The 12,563-nt window shown below is 57.4% G+C and overlaps 1 protein-coding gene across 1 annotated transcript in view; it reads right to left on the reverse strand.

Moving 5' to 3' along the window:
• The window catches only part of C2CD2 (C2 calcium dependent domain containing 2), a 49,412-nt gene that overhangs the window by 5,278 nt on the left and 31,571 nt on the right, over positions 1 to 12,563 (reverse strand). The window contains exons 8-13 of the mRNA XM_086676025.1: positions 10,780 to 10,844; positions 8,904 to 9,028; positions 8,237 to 8,411; positions 7,199 to 7,312; positions 4,865 to 4,992; positions 2,974 to 3,277 (exon numbers count right to left, since the gene is read on the reverse strand). Coding sequence (XP_086532151.1) covers positions 2,974 to 3,277; positions 4,865 to 4,992; positions 7,199 to 7,312; positions 8,237 to 8,411; positions 8,904 to 9,028; positions 10,780 to 10,844 — 911 coding nt within the window. The remainder of the gene's footprint in view (positions 1 to 2,973; positions 3,278 to 4,864; positions 4,993 to 7,198; positions 7,313 to 8,236; positions 8,412 to 8,903; positions 9,029 to 10,779; positions 10,845 to 12,563) is intronic.

Consider the following 12,563-nt stretch of genomic DNA (forward strand, 5'->3'; position numbering starts at 1 on the left):
AAAAGCCACCGTACACGTTGTGGTTTGCTGCCCAAAGAACAGCTTCTGAGTTCGAGCTAAACCCCACATAGTCGGTTTATAAGCGACTGCTTGTTAGAACCAGAGCTCCGCTAAGGGAAGGGGCGTATGCAAATCACAGCGAGCGAGGCTGCGCGCCCCCCGTCTAGGCGCACAGCGCCCGCGCCCCACCCGCGTAAAGTGCCGTACCAACCCAACCAGGCCACGTCTACGGAGGCAACTGCGGACACACACTGGAGAGGGACAGGAAAATAAAAAGGAAGGGAAGGGAAGGGAAGGGGGAGGGGGTCAGCTTCCTGCTGTTACAAAATAATGCTACTCTCGTGGCGAAACCGCACCTAATTTAAAAATACGTATATGAGACAAAAGTCACTTACTGTGTAGGCAATCAATTCTGGTTGGCATAGCGATCCTCTTAAGTTAGAGGGAATGAGCGCGAGGTGACGAGAAGGAAGAGGTCAGAGGTCAAAAGAAAAGTGCGCAGGAGCAAAACAAGAATGACAGACAGTGAGTTCCAAAGCGCCGTGCCCCACGTGCGCGTGAAGTGACCGGGAAGGACGTCTGGCAAGAGTCTGGGGGCTCGGATTGCTTTTTTTTTTTTCTTTTTTTACTTTTTAATATTTACTTGTCAAAGTCTCCATCGATACTTTGGTTCCTACTCATGGGGGAATACACACGGCGTAACCTTTGCCGTCTTGACCGTCTCTAAACACGCGGCCACGTTAAGTAAATTCACATCGTGCAGCACGGCCACGTCGACACCGTTAAGCTAGAAACAAGCCCACGCGTGGGGATAAACTGGCTGCGACCTCACAAGATGGACATTTCCAACCCGCGGGGTTCCAGAACTCTAAATATGCTGGCAGGTCTTGGAGATCTGTGCAAACCCACACAGGTGGTTCTTGGGCCAGAAACTAACCTTCAGTTATTTAATGTAGAAACGAGAGGAAACCCCACAGAGCCACTCCCTGGATCCCCAGTGTTGAAAACCGGTGCAACACAAAAGCTATTTGGCCTCCGTTAACACATAACTGTCCAACGTCTCACGGAGATGCTGTGCCCAAGTCGCTGGCACTTAGGTCCCCAAGAGTGCCCTTCTTGAGGGGTGCCATCAACCTGGCCAGTGGCGGGCAAGGAGAAGGGCGGCCATGGAAGGGACCCCATGGGAAAGAACCTTCTGGAGGGAAAAGCAGAGGAAGGGGGACGCGACGGGTGAGGGTAGGGTGGTCTCTGAATGGACTTGGGGTCGGCGAGGCGCGGCTGCCGGGGTTGACGCGGGAGGGCAGGAGGGCAGGCTGGGAGGTTGGGGCTCCGTGAGAACAGGCAGCAGACTGCTGGCCACCGGGAGACAGAAGGGAGAGGAAGGGGCGCCCCACCCTGCACCCCCTTTGCTACCCCACCCAGCGCTCGCGGCCTTCCTCCGGTCCAGGGGGGCTCCCTCGGGCCGTGCTGGCCCCAAGGGCAGGCCAGAGGGGTGTGTACGCGCCTGGCAGACCGACAGCCCGCAACCTGGGCTGCGCCTTCTGAACAGGAGCGAGGGAGCCGCCAGAGGGCAACGCACAGGTCACCCAGGCTCAGCGCAGGGGGCACTTAGTGGCCCGGGGTCCGATCTTCATCCCGCGGCTTAGAAATCCTGTCCTCCTTCCCTCTTTCCTTCTCCTGGCTTCCAGCCGCTCCCCACGTGTGCCCACCCTGCTTCGGCAAGCAGGGGCCTCGTGGGGACGTACGAGAAGCAGACGGGAGGGAGTGGGTAGGGATGAACGCAGAGGCCTCCAGCCGGGTTCTCAGCCCCGACAGCACGGACACAGGGCCACGCACCGCCACGAGGCGGCCCATCCCGCACCCCACGGGGCTCCGAGCTGCACCCCGCCCGCTGCCTGCAGCACCCCACTCCCAGCTGTCTCGGGACGCTTGCCGGTGTCCCCTGAGTGGGGGGCACAACCGCCGGGTCTGAGAACCACCGGTCCCGGCAGCAAGAACGGGGTGGGGGGGCGGGGGCAGTGGGAGACAGCCACGGAGCAGCTCACCGGGGTCCCCGACCTCAGGAGTGACTGGGACGTCTGCGTTCTCAGCGGGGCAGGACTTGGTGCTGAGGTGCACCCACGACTCCCAGCTCGGATCGGGCACCTGCTCCCATCCTGTCTCTGCACCGGGGGCCCCTTACCACTGCCTGGGAGGTGGGCCCACCCTCGTGTGCCGAGGAGAAGCTGAGCGCAGGAGGCGTGACGCCTCCCGTGGAGAACGGACCTCAAGCCCCCAGACTGCGTTCGCTCAGAAGGAACCTTTACGTCACCATCGTGCCGAAGCGCTAAGTACAACTGAGCACACTGAAGAAATGTACAAGTTAAAGCCCCGATTTAGGGCTAATGGAAAACAACGGATTATTCTAATGATGTGATTCCTCGGCCCTACACACACGTTAAGTTGATGGTCGTCAACTTAAAACTGACCCCAGTTTCTGGGGTATTCCTCTCGCCCTGGGCCCTAGCAGGTCCGAGTGGTGGGGTCTGCCCTGGTTTTAGCGAAGGGAAGAGATTGAGACACAATGAACAGGTGCGCATCTGCACAGCCGAGGGAAGCCGGGTCTCTGGCGGCTACGTGTGGAGTCTCTTTGGCCCCACTGTGGGATATGACCCCCTCTAAATGCTCTAGATAGTTCTACTGGGTGGGGGTGGGGGGCAGAGAGAGAGGAAGGGGGCCTCTAGGCATGACCACAAGCTGTTCCCCCCAACCCCCCAATGCGGAGAGATGGAAGGTTTCTCAATGTGGCCCCTGCCCAGAGGCTCTAGTCGGGCCCCAACCTCCTGCACGGGGGTGCTCGCTGGGGTGGGGTGCTGAGGAGGGGGTGGGTTTGCGCAAGGGAAGGGAAGCAGGTGATGGGAACCGAAAGTCAGCTCAGAAACTGGCAGGAGAGATCAGCCGTCGGGTGGGGCGGGGAGGGGTGGGCACAGGTACCTTTATGCTTCTTGGTAGCATCCGGCTCTGAGACACTCAGGGAGCTCTCCGACAGCTCGTCCCCATCGGGGTCCAGCGGGGCCTGGCTGTCCCACGCCGGGGCCTGTGACTCCTGGTCCAAGTCCCAGGAGCCTAGCTCGCGCTCCTGGGGCTCCGGGGCCGGCGGGGCCGGGGCCTCTTCCTCCTGCGGGGCAGAGACAGCGGCCGCCCCCGGAAGGGACGGGGGGTCCTCCTGGGGGATGCCGTCCACGGAGGCCGCGTAGTCCAGCATGAGGGCAGCGGCATTGTCCTGAGATAGCGAGGTCTGTCCCGGGACAAGAGAAAAAAGCCAGCATGAGGGACGACGGCAAGGACACACGGAAGGAGGGCCGGCACAGAAAAGCCCGGAAACCTCTGTCCAAACATGCTGGGGGTGATTCCAAAGAGTCAGAAGTCGCCCGCGGCTTGTCTTCCAAGGGGGCGGCAACTGGGTTTCCAAGGGACTGAAGTGCGGTGACTATGGGTCTCCGCTCACAGCAGAGGGTCGGGGCCCCTGGTGCCAGGGGCCCTTCACACGTGGAGGGGCATCGAGGAAGCAGACACCCTTCTCCGCCTGCGGGAGGGAGAGCACTTCCTTCTAGGAGGCGGACAGCCTGCTGGAGGGGGGGGGTCACGGGACGTGGGCCACAGATTCTGTCTTTTCACACTTATCCTACAGGATTTTGTTTTCTGCCGGCAGAAATTGCTCAGCATACATGTCGTAGCCTGAGAATCCGGGGTGCTCCTCTCAGCCGCGGGGCTGGGTGGCTGCAGGGCGGGAAGGTGGTTGCGAGGGGCCTGGGGCGGGCCGCTGTCGAATGCCCACACTCCACCGGCTTGCGGCGTGCCCACTGGCTCAAGACGGGACAACCTGAGCGTCCGTAAAAAATCGTAACTGCAGGGGGTTGGATATGTTAAACGTGCAGACCCTTGGGCTCCTAAAGAGCCACAGAAAGCATAGAAGACATGGTCAGGAGGCCCCATGGGTCCCTCACATCCGGCCCAGACTCAGGAGAACGCAGCCTTTGGGCCTTGGCCCTTCTGGGGACGCCGTCGCCCCCTGCTGGCTGAGGCCGGAAGTGCACTCAGGAAGCCCAGAGAGGCCCCCACCTGGGGCCTGGGGCCTCGGGGGGCCGTGTCAAGGCTGCCCGGCAGGCGTGGCAGCTGGTACCTGAGCACCAGCCACCGAGGCCCCGAGTACAATGGCAACGCTGGTGACGCACCTCTGGCACCTGCCACGACCCACTGCAGCACGACTTCTAGACCCGCCACGCTCACGGCCTCCGAGCACCCCCCTCCGCGTTCAGAACGTCGTCTTCCTTGTCCCCCATGACTGCCTGGTCTCCCAAACGCCCCTCCGTGGCACACGTTTTCCTGGCCCATCTGAGATGTCAAACACGAGTACGGGGCTGAAGCGTGGCTCCCTGTCCCGAGGGGCCGGCCCCTCTGACACCCAGCAGGGCAGGAGAAGGGAGGGAGTGGAGACCGGCGTATGTTTTAGACAATCTGCACGTCTCTCTGGTTGCAAAAGGCACAAACACTCGCTGCGAAAAAACTTCAATGGTTTGGAGGCGTGCGACGTGGGAAGTGGATGCTCCCCGTCATCGACCAGCAAGAGGGCGGAGGCTCGGTCCCAAAGGGCCCCCCCCCCCCCCCCCCCCGGCCAGAGACCTTCGAGCTGCCTCATCAACGGGACAAGCTGCATCCACACGATGCCGTGAACGACCCGCTCACTGGGTCAGGAAGAGAACCTGCCATTTGCACGGAACTTTCCGGACGTCGTCAAGAGCTCAGGCTACCTTCCCCAAGGAGGAAGCCAGCCCGCCGACAGACGCAATCCGCCCCCCCGCCCCCCGCCAGCGCATGGCCGCACCTTGGAGATCCCTGATATGATGATGGTGCTTTTCTTCCGCGGAGACTTGACCCTCAGCTTCGAAGACTCGCTGAGCTGGCGGATGGCGACTTCTGCCACGGGGTCCGAGCCATTCAGAACCAGGAGCTCTGCGGGAGGGAAGGCAGCACTGAGCATGTGCACACACGCCCCCTGGAGACTGCCAGGCCTGACGGAAATGGTCCGCAGGCAGAGGTCGGCAGATACCTTCTGGAAGGGGCCGGAGCCTAAATGGTTTAAGGTTTGTGGGCCGGCGGGTCACCGGGTCCCGGCCACTCACCGCTGCCTCTGTAGGGTGAGAGCAGCCAGAGCCCTGCCAGGCTGGGCTCTGAGGCAATTTATGAGCAGAACCAGGGCCAGATTTGGCTCACAGACCACCCTCGGTCCACGGCTGCTCCTGGAAGGTTCCACGTACTCACTGACGCACGCTTACTCAGATCCCCGCGTTTTCTTACACGCCAGTCATACCTCCGCAGGGTTGACGAGAAACAAGCAGGTAGGCTGACAAACCAAAACACCTCTAACCTTGAGGAAGATCTGAACTCCGGAAGGCAACGAGGCTGCCCCCTTTTCCTCCCGAGGGACTCAGCACCTAGCACTCACGTGAGCCAGTTGGCCAAGGCAGCTCCGTCCCGTGGCTCCTACCAACCCCACCACCGGCCGTTGTCTGTGGGATGCTTAGCACCTAGCAGGTGCGGTACAAAGGGCTCCCTGCACATTGTTTCGTACAGCCATCCCGCAAACCCCAAGAGCCAGGTGCCTTTTTTATCCCCACTGGAGACACGGGGGACCGTCAGGGAGCCAGGGAGGCGGCAGAACCGAGAGGCTCAGCAGGTCTCGGGCTCAAAGCCGGAACGCGTAACCTGACTGAAGTAGCTCCCGTGACGCCAGAGTCAAACAACGGGGCCGTTAAAGGGGCAGGAACGTGTTCACAGGAACACCTGCCACCTCAGTTTCGGCTGTGGCCCGAGGACAATTCCAGAGGAAGAAGCAAAGGGCCAATGAGGCCAAGAGCGGCCTGGCCACGGACCCACAGTGAGAAGGGAGAGGGTGACAAGAAGGGGTGGGGCGAGGATCCCCCCCACCCCACCCCAGGAGAGAGCTTCACTGTCCCGCCCAACACCCCACGCCAAGCCCGGAGGTTCTGAGCTGTCCTCCGAAGTCCCATCAAAGTGCCAGCGGGGAGCTGACCTCGGGGCCGGCCCCACGGCCCATGCACCAGATGGGGAGCCCACCATGGAAACGTCAGCCCGGGCTCCTTTAAAAAGGGATCCCCGGGGCGCCTGGGTGGCGCAGTCGGTTAAGCCTCCGACTTCAGCCAGGTCACGATCTCGCGGTCCGTGAGTTCGAGCCCCGCGTCAGGCTCTGGGCTGATGGCTCGGAGCCTGGAGCCTGTTTCCGATTCTGTGTCTCCCTCTCTCTCTGCCCCTCCCCCGTTCATGCTCTGTCTCTCTCTGTCCCAAAAATAAATAAACGTTGAAAAAAAAAAAATTAAAAAAAAAAAAGGGATCCCCGTGCAGGTGAAGGTGTCCCCGCGGTCGCTGGAGCACACTGCCAGGGGCAGGGAAGGGGTCGTCAGGAGCGGCCAGCACGGCAGGGACACTGCGTGCGTCTAGGAAGCTGCATTGGGGGAACCCAGCGGTTTGCAGAGAACCACGGAAACAGGGACGGGGCTGAGGGAAAACGAAGAGCTCCCTGCCCCTGTCCCCTCCTCCCTGTCCCCTCCTTGACCTCGGCAAGATCAGACACAGGACTCAGGGAATGGGGACAGGTGCCCACCTGCCCCTTCTCTGATGGCAGGTCACACCCGAGCCAAGGGAGAAAGCCTCATCCCCAGAGTTAGATCGCGCTTTGATCTAGGGAGACGGTGAAACCCACCTCTCCAAAGACGCCGATTACCTGAAAGTGACCATAAAAATGGGAAATTTGCGGGCAGGGGTCTGGGGGAAACCACTCCAAACAAACAGCTTTTCGGGGACGGCGGGAGACAGAAACAAAGCCGCCTTTAGGCTTTCGCCCCTGAGCCCTGCTTATTTTGTGACGTTCACAGCACTGGCCCACGGGGCAACAGACACATAATGCTGGAAAGTTTTATAAACTGGGTTTTTACGTTTATTTTGTTAAAGCACCTGCTAAAACTAAATGCCACTCCTGGTCTCTGGCTGGCTTCCCTTTCCGCTTTCTCCTAGTTTTTCTCCTTTCACTGGAAAAAGCTCCTCCCAAACTCTGAAAAGGAAATGCTGACCTCGGGGCAGATGCGGAAGGCGTGAGGGAAGAGGCCAGGAGGAAGGAAAAGGCGGTGAGCACGCCCGTTACCTGTGTCCGAAGAAGAGAACGTCTTACTGACAGGGGCGCCGTGACAGGAGACGGCTTGGACAGAGATGTCCTTCTCAACGACCTTCACCTTGACAGGTGTCTTCAGGGGAGACTCTGCCAGAGGAACATTCTGGTCATAAGAGGGCCCCAAAGCCGTCTGAACCTACAGTTTCCGGAAAGTGAAATCACATCTCTCGCGCCAACGCCGTCCGGGCGGTTGGAAACGGCCAGGGCAAACCTTCAGATCGTTGCACAATCTCATTCTTTTGGGGGGGGGGGGGGGAGGGAGAACCCAGGTTTCAGTACAATTTCAGAAATTAAGCCAGAATTTCCCATTCTGTTTTGTATTCACGAATGGGGCCAGGCAACCTATTCTGGGAAGATAACACATCTGTGTGAACAGACGTACAGCCCGAATAAAAGTTAGTGACCCAAGTATACAGAAGTTGTCCCTACGGCGGAGGCTGAGGGGACCGGTGCAGGATCCAGCTGGATCTAAAATGATGGCACATCAAGCCTGCGAAAAAATGATTTTCGGGGCGCCTGGGTGGCTCAGTCGGTTAAGCATCCGACTCTCGGTTTCGGCCCAGGTCGTGATCTCACGGTTCGTGAGTTCAAGCCCCGTGTCGGGCTCTGTGCTGACAGCATGGAGCCTACTTTTTTTTTATTTGTAATGTTTATTTATTCTATTTTTGAGACAAAGAGAGGGAGAGACAGAGTGCGAGCAGGGGAGGGGCAGAGAGAGGGGGAGACACGGAATCCGAAGCGGGCTCCAGGCTCCGAGCTGTCAGCACAGAGCCTGCTTGGGACTCTCTCCCCCTCTCGCCCGCTCACATGCATGCACGCTCGCTCTCTCTCTCAAAAAATAAATGGATAAACTTAAAGACAAAAAAGCTAAGCAGAAGCCCTGCCGGTTCCCGCTCCTTCTGTGCCACGAGAGTGTCTTAACCTCGCTCCCTGAGGCACCCTGCTGGCCAGGGGCCACGGCACCCGTGGGGCAGCGTGACTCCAGGCCGGGGGCTTACTCTTCATTCTCACCCGAGCTCAGCGGGGACGCCCTCCCCGTGTCGACACGCGGCTTGGTTTTCACGGCAGTGACAGTAGTGACCACGGTCCCACAGGGCATCACCATGCGGTCTTTTTCCACCTTCGCAGCAGGAGCGGGCGGAGCGGTCTGCCAGGATTTCGCTTCGCCGGGCTCTACGTAAGAGAACTGCAGAGAAAGCTGGTTACGCGCTCCATACGGCACCCGGCCCGGCGCCTGGACGGGGGCGGGGGGCCGCCTTCCTCTGCCATAACCTCTGCCTTCTTCGATGAACGTCACCTAGTCTCGGAACCGTCTGACGATTGACCCGGGGTTCCCCACAATGGACAGAAGGCGGTAAGACCCGCGCTCAAACCCACCCACTCGCCATGCAACGACGCAACAGAGGCTGGAGAACCCAATGCAACCAAGTGGCCCTTTCCGGGGCCGGCCCACGTGACACGGCATCGTGGACCGCTCCCCACGTGGCAGGCGACTCGACGCGACCGTGGGCGGGACGTGGCCCATCCGAGTCTGGAAACGCACAGCGCGCAACGGGCTCTCAGGAGAGCGTCCTGCTTCAGGCAAGAGGGAGCCTGACAAGTGAAGACGTTCCTTATTTCAAGTGGGTCTCGAGCGGCTCAAGCCGGAGCGCGGCGACAGCGGGCAATGTCGTCGTACCTCTGCGGTGACCGAACCCAGCACCGAGCTGCCGAAGGAGGGGCCGCTGGTCAGCGTAAAGCTCTGTGGCCCCGCAGGCTGCTTCTTGAATAAATCTAAGGGAATGGTCGTCACCGCCGACAGAGCTGGGGAAACAGGACACAAGTAAGGAACACTGTAGGCGTGCCTCCACGGGGTGCCACGGAAGCCACCACACCCAGGACGAGTCCCCGAGGCGCCACTCCAGACCACCGCAGGAGGAAAAGCCTGTGCGGGAGTCGAGAGTGACAGCCCTGAGGGCCAGGAAGCCCGACCTGCAAGGCTGGGATGCAGACCCACCGATGCAGATCCAGGAAGCCGAGAGCTGGGCAGCGGCCGTCAGGAGAACATCCTCATTCTCAGGAAGGACACGCCAAGGAGAGGGGGTGTGAAGGGCCCGCGCGTGCGTGTGTGTGCGCGTGCAGAAACAGCGTGTGCAAAACCGAGAGCCGCCACCCAGCGCGAGCACAGGTAACAGAGGCATGGGGCAACATGTCAAAAGCGTGTGGGTGTGAGTAAAGGTTATATGGTTGTTCTTCGTTCTGTTTTGTGTTTTTCACACGGAATTTCGTAGACCCCGCGAGGCTGGACAGGACTGAACCGCCAGCGGAGCAAACGAGCCGTGCGTCAGGGGTGGATTCGGAGGGGCTTCTCCGCAGGCGAACACCCGGCCAGTCTGGGGTCAAACCACACGCCTGCCCTTGGCACGTCGGGAGCGCCTCACTGCCTCCCCCCAAGACAGCAGAATCCGGGAAATGGGCTCCGAATTCTTGCTCATACATAGAAGCTTAAATTGCTTTTTCCTGGGTCTTGGTAATTTTAGGAGACATCCAAACGGCCCGGGTTTGTGGCAGGAGAAGCCAGGAGAGGGTCCCCCTCTCCGAGTTTGGTAAGTCTAAGGGCATCTTTAGAAACCTGATAAATATTGATACTCCTGACTCAAGCACATGTGCACTCACACCGGTCCGAGCTCACTGTCATGATTTCTACCTTTAATTGTCGCTTTCTCATCTCTAAAGCATGTGCCCAGTACAAGCAGCCGTGGCTTATTTTACAAGGAAGAGCAGGTTGAAATCCACAGAGACAGAGAGTAGAATGGCGGGGGAGGGCGCCAGGGGCTGGGGGGAGGAGGGGACAGGGAGTTGTCTCAGGGGGACAGAGCCTCGGCTTGGGAAGATGGAGAAGTTCTGGAGACAGACAGCGGTGAGGGTTGCACTCAGTGGGCATGTACTTAATAGCACTGAATGTTACCCTCAGAAATGGTTAAGATGGTCATTTGCATGTCACAAGCGTTTTACCACAAGTTGAAACAAAACAAAACGGGTCAATTAAGGCTAAGAAGATTGAGAAGTGCATCTCTAAACCAAGAATTACTGAATAAAAAGTTTTAGATATTTGTTTTAAAAAAGAGAGAGAGAAAGAAAGGTAAAACCCAGCTGAGTATATTCTCTTCCAAAATGTATGACCTTGGGGGCCCCAGGTGGCTCAGTCGGTTAAGCGTCCGACTTCGGCTCAGGTCATGATCTCACGGTTCGTGGGTTCGAGCCCCGCGTCGGGCTCTGGGCTGACAGCTCGGAGCCTGGAGCCTGCTTCGGATTCTGTGTCTCCCTCTCTCTCTGCCCCTCCCCTGCTCATGCTCTGTCTCTCTCTCTCTCTCTCAAAAAAATAAACATTTAAAAAAAAATGTCTGACCTTGTCAAAAACTGAAATGGACTTTCGAGCCAACATCGCCTTCAGAACTCCAGCATGCTCTGTGGGGTCTCCCGCCCACGCCTCCCAGCTTCTCCGGGTCCCCGTCAAGGCGGCTGGACCAACCCCCCCGGAGAGCAGGGCCCCCATCTACCTGCTCGACACCCACCTCCTGATGATTGTTCTTCCTCTGAAATCTCCAAGTACAGCTCCTTCGACTTGGCATTCAACTCGCTGCAGGAAAGACAAAGAATTTTTAAACAAGCTCCATTAACTTTTTGAAACGGTGTTTTTTTTCTGACTGTACAAAGAGATACAAATCACCATCAGTATAAAGATTATCTGCAACCTGACTATCCCCAAACGGTTGCCGTTCATATTTGGTTGCTGGTCTCCCAGAATTCTCCGTGACTTCCTGGCTGATGACAGAAACGTTGTACACAGCCGCTCTCTGATACGGGGGCCGCTGGCCACAGATGGCCACCGAGAGCTCAAGGTAAGGCCAGGGCAAACGGAGGGCCTGAACTTAACTTTGTTTAAGTTTCACTAGTTGAAATTTCAAGAGTGACATGTAGTGAGTCGTTGCTGTATCAAAAAGTGTAGCTATACGGGCACCCGGTGGCTGAGTTGGTTGAGCATCCAACTCTTGCTTTCGGCTCAAGTCATGATCTCACGGTTCGTGGGATCGAGCCCCGAGTCGGGCTCTGTGCTGACAGTGCGGAGCCCACGTGGGATCCTCTCCCTCCGCCCCTCGCCCCTCGCACGTGCGAGCTCTCCCTCCCTCCCCAAATAAACATGTTTTTAAAAAGTGTAGCTATGTAATTATCTAAAAACAAAATTATAGAACATGATAGACCTCTCTCTCTCTTTTTTTTTTTCAATTAAGATACGGGACATCTTTCCATGTCAGACGCTACAGAACAACGTCATTTCACTATGTGGCCTTTTATTTTGTCCGTTCCTTAATAACCAACCCTTAATAATTGTTGGTTGTGGTCAACGTTCCGTAATTATAAACAAGCGAAGAGAAACATCCTTATCCATACATCTTTGTAAACACTGTGCGATTATTTCCTTAGGGAAACTGTAGATCCCAGCCAAAAGGTATGTGCATTTAAGAGATTTTCTCTCCCTCTCTCTTTTTTTTTTAATTTATTTTTTTTTAATTTTTTTTTTCAATGTTTATTTATTTTTGGGACAGAGAGAGACAGAGCATGAACGGGGGAGGGGCAGAGAGAGAGGGAGACACAGAATCGGAAACAGGCTCCAGGCTCCGAGCCATCAGCCCAGAGCCTGACGCGGGGCTCGAACTCACGGACCGCGAGATCGTGACCTGGCTGAAGTCGGACGCTTAACCGACTGCGCCACCCAGGCGCCCCTTTTTAATTTATTTTTAACAGAGAGAGACAGAGCATGAGCAGGGGAGGGGCAGAGAGAGAGAGAGACACAGAATCCGAAGCAGGCTCCAGGCTCTGAGCCGTCAGCACAGAGCCCGATGCGGGGCTCGAACTCACAGATCGCAAGATCATGACCTGAGCTGAAGTCGGACGCTCAACCGGCTGAGCCACCCAGGCGCCCCATCTCCCTCTCTCTTTTTTATAATACGCCTGGAGGACTTCCAGAATGGCTATTCCAATCCACACTTCCACTGGCTGTTCTCACTCCCCTACTCTCTACCACCCTGTAAGGTGAAAAAATTCTCTCTTTTGTCTACACACTTGTATTGAACTACTTGTGGGAGTGAACATCTTTTCAAAAGTTTCTAGCTATCTATCGTTCTTGCTTTCATATTTCCAGCTCATTTTTCCCCCGTTTTCCAAGGGAGCGCTCCTATTTTCATTAATGATTTATAAAAGCTCTTTATATTATACGTGGGACGTCTGCGGTCAGTACTTTTTCCTAATGGTTCATCGTGCAAGCATCAGAAAGCAATTGACTTCTGCAGAGTTAGCC

The sequence above is a fragment of the Puma concolor genome, chromosome C2, assembly GCF_028749965.1.
Source record: "Puma concolor isolate L17-30 chromosome C2, mPumCon1.1.hap2, whole genome shotgun sequence".
Taxonomy (NCBI): domain Eukaryota; kingdom Metazoa; phylum Chordata; class Mammalia; order Carnivora; family Felidae; genus Puma; species Puma concolor.